General features: G+C 33.8%; 2 protein-coding genes across 7 annotated transcripts; one reads left to right on the forward strand and one right to left on the reverse strand.

Annotated features, from left to right (window-relative positions):
• The first annotated feature begins 609 nt into the window (after nucleotides 1–609).
• LOC101251605 (uncharacterized) lies at nucleotides 610–5,036 on the forward strand. Of its 6 annotated transcripts, none has more exons than XM_069288170.1 (8): nucleotides 610–742; nucleotides 839–922; nucleotides 2,141–2,221; nucleotides 2,514–2,653; nucleotides 2,759–2,873; nucleotides 2,949–3,024; nucleotides 4,341–4,440; nucleotides 4,529–5,036. In XM_069288170.1, exons 1-7 carry the CDS (start codon nucleotides 681–683, stop codon nucleotides 4,413–4,415), a joined length of 633 nt encoding a protein of 210 aa, XP_069144271.1. In that variant the 5' UTR covers nucleotides 610–680; the 3' UTR covers nucleotides 4,416–4,440; nucleotides 4,529–5,036. The 6 variants fall into 6 exon arrangements, 4 of the variants coding, with proteins under 4 accessions (XP_069144271.1, XP_004245239.1, XP_025888122.1 ...); XM_004245191.5 differs by having other exon boundaries at nucleotides 611–742; nucleotides 4,378–4,440; XR_003247673.2 differs by having other exon boundaries at nucleotides 630–742; nucleotides 815–922; nucleotides 2,953–3,024.
• A 1,055-nt stretch (nucleotides 5,037–6,091) lies between these two features.
• LOC101253109 (uncharacterized) lies at nucleotides 6,092–10,346 on the reverse strand. The gene is made up of 4 exons (XM_004245195.5): nucleotides 10,093–10,346; nucleotides 8,128–8,233; nucleotides 6,722–6,870; nucleotides 6,092–6,630 (listed from the first exon to the last, which is right to left on the reverse strand). The coding sequence occupies exons 1-4, from the start codon at nucleotides 10,231–10,233 to the stop codon at nucleotides 6,535–6,537; spliced, it is 492 nt and encodes a 163-aa protein (XP_004245243.1). The 5' UTR covers nucleotides 10,234–10,346; the 3' UTR covers nucleotides 6,092–6,534.
• Nucleotides 10,347–12,486: the final 2,140 nt, after the last annotated feature.

The following is a 12,486-nucleotide window of genomic DNA, read 5'->3' on the forward strand; positions in this document are numbered from 1 at the left end:
AAAAAATATTTATTTTGGAGTAAAATAAAATAGATCAAAAGATCACTTAGTAAATGAGGAATAACATATACTATTAGTTATTTTCTCCTTTTTCCCTTTTCATGTACTTAATAGGGGTGGATATAAATCACTAAAAAATGAATTATATTTTAAATTTATTGTATTGAAGTTTTAATTTACTATATCAGATCGAATTTTAAATGTTTGGTATTTAATATCTACTTTTAATTATCAAAATTGAATTTTGAGAATACTGAATGTTCGCTCCTAAAAATTATATGTCTGCCTTATGTTTGTAATGACAATAATCAAACTGATTTATAGTATAGATCTAAACTTTAAATATGATTATTCTAAAATCAACATTTCATATATCAATTCAATTCGAACTCTCTTGTTGAAGATACTAATTCATTTACAATATTATGTCTTGCATAAGACTCAAACCTATACAATTTACATGCTCATACTTACATGAAAAACTATCAATTATAATAATTAACTACTTATATTGACTCTAAAAATTCTATAAATGTCAAATAAATTGAGTCAAAAGAGTAATAATATTATTTAAAAATTACACAATATTATAAATTTAAAATATATATATTTTTTTAAAATGGATGATTCAAATATGTGACACATAATGACAAAGGTTGAGTTTCATGTGAAATTGTGCAATGCCTCGATACAAAGACGAGCCTCCTGCAGTCCGTGTTTACACTGTTTGCGATGAATCCAAGTTCGTTTTCATCAAACCCTAGTTTTATCTCCGTCTTCTAAATTACGAATTCAAATTTATTTGATGATTTAGGTTTTTTTACGAACGTTTTTGCAGATATTTGATTGTGAGGAATGTTCCGGCGTTGGGTTGTGGTGATCAGCTCTCTCAACTATTCTCCACTTACGGAGAAATTGAAGAGTATGATTTTTCTCCTAATTATGAGTTTCTTCAAAAAATTATGAAATAATGTATTACTTAGTTGCTAATTTATCCTTGTAGTTATTTCGAATTTGTTATATTGTAAAATCATCATTCGCTTTGTTTTCTCGTGTGCCAAGTTAATATTGAATAATTAAATATGGATGAAGCTAAGTATTTCTTTTTTGATTTTAAAAAGTTTTTTTTTTTTTTTGTATTAAATGTGCAGCACCTTCTGGTGCTGAGGGGAATTTACTAGGGGTAGCTTCATTACATATAAGTGTAATGAGCTCAAAATTTCTACCATGACCTCAGTATCACTTGCAATTGTCATGTTACACCAAAAAACAGTTAGGATATACATCTTTACTAAGTACTAACTACAAATTCTGACCACCAAAGGTTGAACTAGGGTCTTGAGTTCGAGTCCAATGTATTGTGAGTTGCCTTTGGTAGGGAGCGATTTACCCTCTATGTGGGACTTCTCGATGTGAATCTGAATTAGTTAGGCTCCAAAACGGATACTGGTCACTAGGTGAGAAACCTAAAAACAAAACTCTAGATTTTGATTTGCTTATAAAAATCCTGGCATTCCTTTCCTTTGAAATGGTCCACCATATTGCTGAAGGTTAGAGTATTCCATGTTTGCAGATTTGTCTTCCCTAGACCTTATGCAACTAATTGGAGATGTACTCCTATTTTAAAACCTTTTGGCTTGTTTTTATCTTTATGTACATAACTCAAGTTGATTGTGCCTTTTTTGTTTCTAAAGAGCATGTCATGTAAAATTTTACAAAGATGTTAGCTCAGCTGATTCCATCTAAAACTTAGATCAATTTTTCTATAATGGAGAATTGAAGGTTATAAATGGAGGGTCTAAGAACAAAAATGAGAAATCCTTTTCAAAATGAAAGAGTTGAAAAAGAAGTACACACAAAGATAATAGTGGGACTAATACTGCATTTTGTTCTTTGTTCTCTATTTTGTTGTTTCACTTGGGCTGAGGGGGGATGGCAGAGGGATACCTTTTTTATCTGCTCGCTGAACTTATATGCTCCTTGCATCTTGTAATTGTTAGTCTTTTTCTTTACAAATAAACTCAGGATGGTGATTGTACTTAGCGCTGCACAACTTAAAGATGAAGTTGATAGTGTCAATAATGTCTTGATTGTCTTCTAGTGTGTTGCCTTCATTATTACCGTTCTTCTGGTTTTTTAGATGTAAACCAATGGATGATGAAGATTGTGAGCCATTTACAGATGTCTTCTGGATCAGGTTTTGCCGGGTTGACAATGCCAGGTGATTACAATGTTCAGATCATAACCGTTATATCTAGAGATGTTAATGAATATTGGTATTTTCTTCTTAGTGCAGTGAAAGATCTCATTAAACTGCTATGGGATAGGGCAAGATTGTGTATTGCAAAAGGACTCCAATACCCTTATAACACAATAGAATTTTTGTGAAGGAACTGGTCCAGCATAGCATTATTTTCTGGACGATGGTTTCCATGCAATTCTCCATATATATGCACATTTGTTTTTATATTGCATCATGAGTTATACTTATTGCTTACATATTCGATATCCAGATTTGCGAAAAGGAAGCTGGACGAGTCTGTTTTCCTAGGAAAAAAGCTACAGGTCTCTTATGCACCTCAATTTGAGAGTCTGCACGAGACGAAGGAGAAGTTAGAAGCAAGGAGAAAGGAAGTTCTAGCACGATTAAACCGTAAGTACCTTGTTGCAAAGTTAGAAATTACCTTGTCCAACGAGAAAAATTCTGCCTTTATCTTGTAGACCCCTTGTTCTTATTTCGGAGTTGATGCCTTTTCAGCTGGAAGGTCTAAAGGATCTGCCACATATCGGCCAGATATGATTGGTGAGCCCTCGATAACTTCCTCTCCAGCCCAGTTGAATTCTACCGCACAATCAATTGGCTCTAATCATAGGTAGTTAAATAAGATGCTCTGAATTGACTTTTGAATTTTATTTATCAAAATAAAGTAAAAACATTTTCACTGTAGGCAGATCTCGAGTTCTCCGGGTAATTCTGTTCATGAGATGCAGTGTTCTCCCATGACAATGGGTTCTTCAGACAAGGTTAGTCATAGGTAACAAAAGTATTGCATTTATGCCTCATATGATTTTGACTTTTGGCAACTGATATTAGCATTATCATCAGATTCCACAGTCATATTATGAAGCAGGGGGTTGGTTGCCAGATAATCATTTATCTGCAATGTTGAGTGCCTGACGGTTATAAATGTTATCTATAAATTTTTGGCAGATCTCCTTAGGTTGTGAAACTAGGATACATTATTTTTTGGTAAACTAGGAGACTTGGCATCCCTTTGTTCGCTTGTCATTGGTGGATTAGCAAAGGCAAGAAGAATGCTGAAAGGGAGAAAAATCAATTTTGTGCTGTGTTCTTGGCAAATTGGAAGCTGTAGACAGATTTCAAGGGGTAGAATTTTCTGGCAAGGATTGCAATGACTTCAAATAAACATAAAAGATTTCTGTGTATATTTTTTTTAATGCTAGATGGAGATTACCTCTAAATGAGATCAGTAATGAGTGCTGGGATTGCAAAAAATTAGGAGCTTTCATTGGTTGATCTGAACTCACGCCCGTGAGTTAAGCCGTGGGGCTCACAGAGTTGGTTGGTATCATGGAGAGGACTCAGGATTATCTAGATTGGATTATGTGGTTGCGCATTATATGGGTAAGCCCAATGGTCAATGAAGTGAGAGGAGAACCATATCTCAGGTTCAAATCTCAGCGTAGACAAAAACACTAGGTGATTTCTCCCATCTGTCTTAGCCTTTAGTAGACACAATTACCTGGTACCTGGTGGGAGATAGCACGTATCCCGTCGAGTTGGTAGTGTGCGCAAGCTAGGCTGACACCATGGTTATCAAAAAAGTATGGGTAAGCCTGCCTAGCTGGCTGGAGCTTGGATGCCATCATTTTGGGGTAAATTTAATGTTTTTTTAGCTAGTGAGGGTCATGAATGGTGCCAACTAATCTGGTTCCGCCTCACCTTCTTTTCTTCTATTCTCCCCTTCCAGTTCTTCTGCAACAAATTATCGGCAGAAAGGCTCAATTGGTAATTTACCTAAGAGATAATACATTTTCTGTTTAGTATTTGCTCCTTTCTCATTCTATTTATAGACATGAGGAGGAACAACAAGAGCCCTTAGAGAACAGAGGGGAATGAACCTAGAGATAAGAAATTCTCTTAAAAATGATTATTCCGTTCTTAAGTTCAGTCCGGCTACCACATTTTAAAGTTATAGTTGTAGAACCACTTTTTTACCTGGTTTCAACTTTTCTTTGCAACTCTTGTATGAAATTTATGTGCGTGAGTTTTGGTTACTGCATGCAAGTTCACGACATTTGGTTTTGATTTTCTGTAGAATGACTGTTTCTTCTCCTCATTGGTAATGATCTCAGGAATACTTTCCTTCACAGTCTATGAATCAAACTGTTAAGCTGGTCAGAGATAAACTAAATAAGGTAACAATTGTTGGTCTTTTGACTTGCAATCTTGGATTTTAGATGTGCTTATTTATTTTATTTGACGATTTATTCTGTTCTTCTTTAGATACAATCCAGTACGGACCATTTAGAAGAACCATCCAAGCGAAAACGAGTTGACAATAGGAGACGGATATAAATTACAATCCAGTGCGGACATTTAGAAGAACCATCCAAGCGAAAATGAGTCGACAATAGGAGACGGGTATAAACCCTATGCAGGTTTTGACAAGAGTATATGGCTATGGATTAGTGTTCCCCCAGAATATATGAAAATCTGTTTATAGTTTTTTTTCCATTCAGTAACATTACCTCTTCCTGGAAAATCATCCCTTGATGCTGAATCTGTAAACCAATACTTTTTATGGGTTCTAGTCCATGGTGTCCAGAATCTCTTCTGACTTCTTCACCAACTGGCCTCTAGGTATCAACAAAAATGACGTCTTTCTTATTTTAGCCCCCAAGTCTATCCAATTTCTTCGTTGTTTCTTCGATGTTATTTCATCACTATAATTGATAAATCCTATGTATACAGTTTTCAGAATTTTCCAAGCAAGTTAAAGATTGAAACCCAAGCTTATTATCACTATTCCTGAACTGCTTGATAAGGTCAATGGGTTTAAATTGCCTAGTTTGCTTTTCTGTCACCAGAAAATTCTGATTAGAATGTTCAACATTTAATGATCTAGTTGATAAAGCAGGGTACATGAATTGCGATAACTGTGGGATAGAGCAAAGTGACATTGCATCATTCATGTGTTTCATGTGTTTGGTCCTGTTATTTTTTTGTATTCACAGTTGCAGAAGGGTAATGCTGTTGTGTCTATGGATAAGTTCGACTTGGAAATGATTATATTGAGAGGGTACAGGGTGACGTATTTATGGATTGTTTCTCAGATGTTTTAGCATTCACAAAGAATCCTATGGTGAATCATAATTTAACTTCATTGAAGCATGTTGGATCTGGTGCTGCACCTTTAAGGAAGGAATTTGATGGATGAATGCATCCTTGCAGTGTTGTTGTTTACGGATATGGTATAACAGAAACCTGTGAGATTGTCTCATCGGTGAGAATCAATATGTAGGCTGCAGACATAGGATCATCAAGGACTCATAGTTCCAGGGAATGGAAGCTCAAATTGTCGAGAGTTGATAAACTGAAACCTCTTCCTCCTGGACAATTAGGGAAAATATGGGTGCACACAAGGCAATTCAACAATCCGTAGTGCAGATAAAGGGTACTTTGATGAGAAAGGAATGTCCTATGCATTAGTTTTGACAGATGCATAGAGCCCATCACATGCTAAGCTCGAAGGTCTGTGTTTTTCATCCTGAAATGTTAAATGCTGTTGTTGTACCAATTCCTGATGCTGCTAGTGAATGAGCTTAGTTAACAAGGAGACTCAAAGAAGTTAAAAAAAAATGTCATCTGGAATTCAAAGTTTTATGTATGTATAAAAGAAAATGTTTTACGCTATTTACATAGTATGTGTTCCTACTTCCTATCTGCCACTGCTAACATCGCGATGGTGACAATCACAAACAATGTTCCTACGTCCAACGAAAACTACAACTTTGGAATAGTTTACTCTTTGATCGTTAAATGTGCAGTTACATATACACACCATCCTTATATATTCCAATAGTAACAGAATTGAACTGATGATGAGAAAATGGGAAGAAACATGTCTAGTTTGTAACATAGAGTGAACAACCACGATGAGTTACAACTGTATAATTTAGGCAATGTAACAAGAGACCAATTACGTCACACAAGACTTCTTTTGGAGACTCAATTTAATCTTGATATAAGAAATTCAAAGATCTAACATTGCAAGATTAAATGAAAGCTGGGCAACGTTTCTCAGGTGGGGGTATAAAAGCAAGAAAGGCTATGCTGATTTCACCTCTTCAAAGATAAATTTCAACCAACCTATGAAAACACATGTAAACAGTGAAAAGGTTAATGCGAAAGAAATCCTTATGCAACCGAGTGTTGAGGAATTCTCTTCGCATAAGACACATTCCCCGTCCCCCCATGCTTTAGTCGTAGCAGAGCAGAAAATATGTTTGTTAATCCTCCTTGTTGCTAGCTAGTCTTGCCCGGTGTCTAAGTTCTGCTTTTTTCCACCTGACAATCAAGTAACATAGTGAAAAGAGGGTATTAACCTGCAAAGAAGAAAGGTGTAAAGCTAATAAGTGAGTGAAAAACAATAGAAATGAAGAAAACAAAGAGTGCAGAATGACCAAAGACACTCACCAAGATTATTATCGAAATAACCAACAGAGGCCCAGACCAGAGTGTGGAAAGAAAAATGCCATGTGAATCAAAGTAATTCTGGCGCGCAAAACTTTTCCAGTTCACAGCTAATATGCGATTAAGCCTCTCAGCACCATACACTCCTCCCACTGCATCATAAGGTAACTAAAAAAGTGAGGAAAGAGGGACATTCTAATACACTGCAACGGAAACGATCAAACTTCTAACATGCAAGCTAGAACGATGTCATCCCTTCAGTTTCACAACACAAAGCTACTAGCATACGGAACATAATTATTTGCTACTCAACAGCCTAAAAATTTATGCTTTAATTTTTCAATCTAAAAACTAAGACATATGTAGTCTGCTAAACCAAAAACATAGAAAACCATGAAGACAAAATAGAGTAGTGTCGAAAGTTAAGCTTTCTACCTAACATAAGTTATATGTGTTACTGTGAAAGGTGAAGCTAGCAATTCATGTAGAAAGTTTAGACAAGTTATTCTGTAACTGTATTATGTAATTGAGCTTTTGAAGTTTTCTACTGAGGATTATTCTTACGGAAAAGGGGCAAAAAATGGACAAAGTAACTTTTTAAAGGTACGTGACATTTTTGGAATCAGAAAACCAACTTTAGAATTTTTTTAATTCAGTAAATATAGGTTTGTTAATGAAAAGGGTAAATAATGCATCATTTGTTAGACGGCAGGGGTATATATATATGCACCACATGTTTAACAAGGGGGTATATTTGCTCTAAATTGCAAAGTTGAAGGGTATATTTATCCCTTTTCACTTCTCACTTCATGGAGACAAAATTATCCTACTTCTTGCAATTTGGCGGCAAGCACTTATAGGAAGAAATTGTTACAGGAGCAGGCATAACTATTTAGGCCGTTTATCACCTGAACTCTTCTGCAATTCTAGAAAATTATATCCAGCATGCTACACGAGTCAGAACAGCCTAGAATCAGTAACCACTTGTTCCTAAATCCTAATTCTTTAGTGGTCACAGATCTTTGGAACATGTTCCTTTCAGTTTTTGGAATTAATTGGCGTCTTTGGAAAGAGCGGAATTTTAGATTTTCTTATGGCATCTCAACTCCTAACAGTAGACTAGAATCCTTTTGCCTATTGAACCTCTTCACTTGGAGCAATCTTACACCCTGTAAATGATGTTATTCCCCTTTATTTCATGAGCTCTCTATCTGTGGTTTAAAAACCATACTTTTGCTTTCTGGTTAAACTCCCTGGTCTAGTAGAGGAAGTTGTTATATTAGGAGTTTGAACATGATTTATTATGTACTTACTTTGCATCTCCTGATGCCAATTTAATACAACACTTCACTTCATGAAAAATCAAGAAATATCAGAAACTGGGTAACTGTAAATAGCGGTGAACTTACATGCAAAAAGGAACAAAAACATCTGGAAATTGATGTTCTTCCGAGACACGATACATACTAGAAGAAACACGGCGTGAAATGAAAGAAGACCTACCAACCAAGGTTCCTGCATAAAGAAAGGAAAGTCATTAATAAGCAAACCAGGCAAATAAATTTGTCCTAGTCAAAATGCAAAACTCCCATGTTTGACAAGCTGAAATCACATCTTTTGTTAGCCACTGATACCTCTTAATCAAAATTTTTAATAATAACAAATATATTTTGGTAAGGGAATGAGAATACGTTATCTCCTTTAAACATTACAATTTCAATAAGCAAGCAAATGTTAACATAGAGCTCTAACTTCTTTCTAAAATTCTCCTAGTATTGCATTAGACAGCTGGCAGCATCAACCACGTGTCATATGATATCATTCCCCTTAAGGATCAAGTAGAGATCTTAGACCCTCTTTCTCATCTTTAGTTTCAAAAGTGGAGGACCAAAAGCAAATTCAAAAAGTGCGTAAAATTAAAAAAAACAAAGAGGCATAACATGATTGGAACTAAGGATCATATATCAGAGGAAGAGATAACAGGATTGTGACAGAGAGAAAGGAACATATAACCAACTCTGAGTGACTGTAGTACCGAGGTAGCAAAATACTACTTAAGCAAATTACAATTGAACCAACAGCCAAAGAATTTTTTTTAGAAGGTTTGCCCCTAGCATTAACACAGCACACCTTGCCAACAATTTGCATAGCCTGGCCTTTATCCAAGAAAAATCTTTAAACTACGGGAATCACATATGATGGGATTTTAAATATTCTACACCAACTATAGATCATCCTCTCATAATTAAAGAAAGAAAAGTGGAATTTAGAAAGATTTTTTATTTCAATACATAATTTTACGAGGATGGAAGAGTTCTACCTCTCTTCAACTGATAAGGCTCCTTAGTTGGTGTCCTTCTAACACTGATCCAATTTGATTGAATCGGTACTAATGTATTTATAAGTCGTGAGCTAAATGTTCTGCTGAAACGTACTACTTAAAAGTAAAAAACGACACTAGGCTTTAAGAGAAGGAAGAAATCGCCTTAATGTTTTTACGTGAACTGTGATACAATAAACTCCACCCCCAAAACCTCTGGCTAGAGTGGCTTCCCCATTTAATTCTTTTGGTAACTCTCATGGTTGGAAGTAGATGGAAATTTCCAATTCCACTAGGCTATCCCTCCCTTGACCCAAGAGAAATCATGTACGGTAACAGCAGAAACTTTACAGAAAAAATGCAAAACAGTACATGAACCAAGTCCAAAGCAGAGCAGGATAAGCCAGCAGAAAATTTCCCACATATAAGACTACATCATTTAGTTCTTAGAAAATATGGTTATCTACCAAAGTTTATGTAATTCTACAAGACATGAATATTAGAATGTACAACATTTCAATGTTACCATACGTTCTGCAATTAGATAATTGCCCTGACCTTCCGTTTTACCTATTAAAAGGCCATCCGCCCACGCCTACTTCTCCCAAAACAAAAGAACTACTATGAAGCATCAATCCCAAAAAAGATGGGATATGAATCCTCACTAACCGTGCTTCAATGGTTAACTCAACACACACACACACCTTCCTTCTCCAGCTGCCCCAAACATAACAACAACTACTAAGCCTCAATCCCAAACATGGGATATGAATCCTCACTAACCATTTAAGCTCAACACAACACAAACAAACAAACAAACAAACAAAGAAAAGAACAACACCACAATGACATACAACAGACATTGCTATAAATATCAATACCGGACAACACAAAAAATTGTAGAAACAGAGTACAAGGCACAACAAGATAAGTTAAAGTTAAAAAATTTCACAAAAATAATAACAGGGTCCTAACAAAATCTGATTTTTACCAAGTTCCTAGCTTTTGTAGAAGCTGGGAGAAAGGGGGGAAAAGAAGATAGAATTGACAATACCGTCCAGTCAATGGCGTGGAAGAATCCTATGAAGTTGTCATATGCTGGTCTAAGACTCGACCTCATCTCTGCAGAGAATTTCTCAACAAGATCTGCCATTTGGTCCATATGGGAATTCAAAGCACTGCTTAATTCCTCCATTTTCGCCTCACAAAATTCTTTACTGCTTTAAGATCAAGAAAGTGACGCCTCTCTATCTTCCGCAAATCTTGACACTAGCTCTGCTGCTTAACAGTATTCTACACTTCCTTTTACAATTGTGTGGAGCTTTCTCTTTTATTGCTAAATCACCCCCTCCAATTTTGGAAGTGTTAAATTGACCCCATATCTTATTTTATTATACTTTATTACCCCTTAGAACTAGGGTTGTGTATCGGTCGGTTCGGTTTGATTTGATTTTGAAGTTTATCAGTTTGGTTTATTGGTTATCGATTTGTAGAGATGCAAAACCATTAAGATATTGGCTTATCAGATATTGATTTATTGGATTTTTTACCGTTATCGATTTGGTTATCGATTTAACACAAAAAAAAAATATTGAAAATCACTTAGAAACAAGGTGATAAACCAAATGAATCATGCACATGAGTTCACAAGTTACATCTTGCTCAAAAATAAATATTTTTGTATTTTAGAATAACCAAGTGTTTGAGACAACACAAAATAAAAGTAGGAAATCAAACTTTAAGTCAAGGACTTTATATGATATAAATATAATTATTTAATTTATTATCGGATTATCGGTTAACTCGTCAAGAAAAAAATCTCAAACTGTTAAGAACTGATAACCCGATAAAAAAATCAAAACCATTATTATAATCGTTAAATCAACAATCAAATACTAATAAATCAATAACATTATTTCGATTCGAATTATTCATTTTAAACAAACTCACTTAGAATAGTTTCTCCATATAAAGGTAGGGTTAACTTTACATACTGTTATTGATTTCATCTTTGTAATAGTTTGTTTTAAGGGACTAGGTAAGTTGTCCCTATTTAAATTTTGAATTAAATTTATTCTATGTTAAATTAGAGATAGTAGTTATAACGATATTATTTTTATATTAATATTTTAAACTTTTTTTTTTATATATAAAATATGAAATAAATTATTTAGGTTATATTTCTGATTTTAATTCCAAATTGTAATCCTCTAATATTCTTGTTAAAACCAAAGGACCCCTTAAAGGTTGAGATATTGAGTTTTCTTAATTCAAACAATTTTGTAGGATTCGTTTGTATATATAATCTTTCATTCTTAGTTATAAAAAAAGTACTACACTTTTAGTCCAATTAATGAAATTTTCAAATTTTCTAGCTCATTGTCATGGAAATTATTCACTTTTTCATATTTTTCCGCATTTTATTTGAGAATTAATGCTTAATTACGAAAAATTTCAAATACAACTTCAAATTGTTTTTGAAATTTGAAAAAAAAATAAATCCAAAACCCTATTTTCAAAAGCCAAGAAGGAGAGGAGACAATGTTTTATTTGAAGTTTGTCAATATTAAGTATAAATTAATATTTTTAAAAATCATATATTTATATATATAAAAAAAATCATAGGCCAGACTACGTGGCGTCATCAGAAATCAGATTTTCTTTTTAATTTATTTATTTTTAAAATTACCCTTCCATTTTCATGAAAAGTTGTTACAATTATGAAAAGTTATAACTTTTTTGAAAAATTGTAACTTTTAAGAAGAGTTGTGATTTTTGTGAAAAACTCGTACTTTTATGAAAAGTTGTGACCATTCTAAAGGATTGTAACTTTTTCAAATAGTTGTAACCTTTACAATAAGACACAATAAATAATTGTTCACACTACCGTATGTTTTCTATAAATAAAGGAATTTATTGTCACTATAATTTGTAGGTTTTTTCCCCATTACATGATAGTCAAATTCAAATACATTAATTGAGTTTTTTATGAAGTTTGTTTCATTCTTGAATGTTTTTATGTAGCTTAAACTTTACTATAAGTCACAGTGATTAATCTAACTATGATAATTTCTTTTTTCTAATGTGATAATCTTTTTTTTAACTATGTTAAAATTTCAGCAAGGATGACTGAAAATTGATTTCTCTTTTGTCCCTTTCTACAGGCTTATTCATATAAACAAAGGAAATTGATTTCAATTGGAATGCTACATTACTACTCTTGGACTTCTTAGTGCACAACGCATACACTGCTAAATTGTTAATGATTGAATTCATTATATTTGGTTCTTTAGTTAACAAATCTTTTATTTTTATTGTAATTATTTGTATTTTTTTTGGAATTCAAATACATTAATTAAGCTTTCTCAAAGTTTTCTTCCTCCTATTTCATGAAGTTTAATTTTTTACTTTAAATCATAGTGATGCATGTCTCTATTGCGACTTCTTT

Source organism: Solanum lycopersicum, chromosome 8 (genome assembly GCF_036512215.1).
Source record: "Solanum lycopersicum chromosome 8, SLM_r2.1".
Lineage (NCBI taxonomy): Eukaryota > Viridiplantae > Streptophyta > Magnoliopsida > Solanales > Solanaceae > Solanum > Solanum lycopersicum.

What these genes read in the sequence shown, in the direction of transcription:
- LOC101253109 (XM_004245195.5), bottom strand. Translation starts at nt 10,233, where the DNA reads ATGGAGGAATTAAGCAGTGCTTTGAATTCCCATATGGACCAAATGGCA. An exon ending in TCCACGCCATTGACTGGACG is followed by an intron (nt 8,234 to 10,092) that starts GTATTGTCAATT and finishes TTCTTTATGCAG; the next exon opens with GAACCTTGGTTGGTAGGTCT. An exon ending in GTTTTTGTTCCTTTTTGCAT is followed by an intron (nt 6,871 to 8,127) that starts GTAAGTTCACCG and finishes CTTATGATGCAG; the next exon opens with TGGGAGGAGTGTATGGTGCT.
- LOC101251605 (XM_026032336.2), top strand. Translation starts at nt 681, where the DNA reads ATGCCTCGATACAAAGACGAGCCTCCTGCAGTCCGTGTTTACACTGTT. An exon ending in AGTTCTAGCACGATTAAACC is followed by an intron (nt 2,654 to 2,758) that starts GTAAGTACCTTG and finishes ATGCCTTTTCAG; the next exon opens with CTGGAAGGTCTAAAGGATCT. An exon ending in TCAGAGATAAACTAAATAAG is followed by an intron (nt 4,441 to 4,528) that starts GTAACAATTGTT and finishes GTTCTTCTTTAG; the next exon opens with ATACAATCCAGTACGGACCA.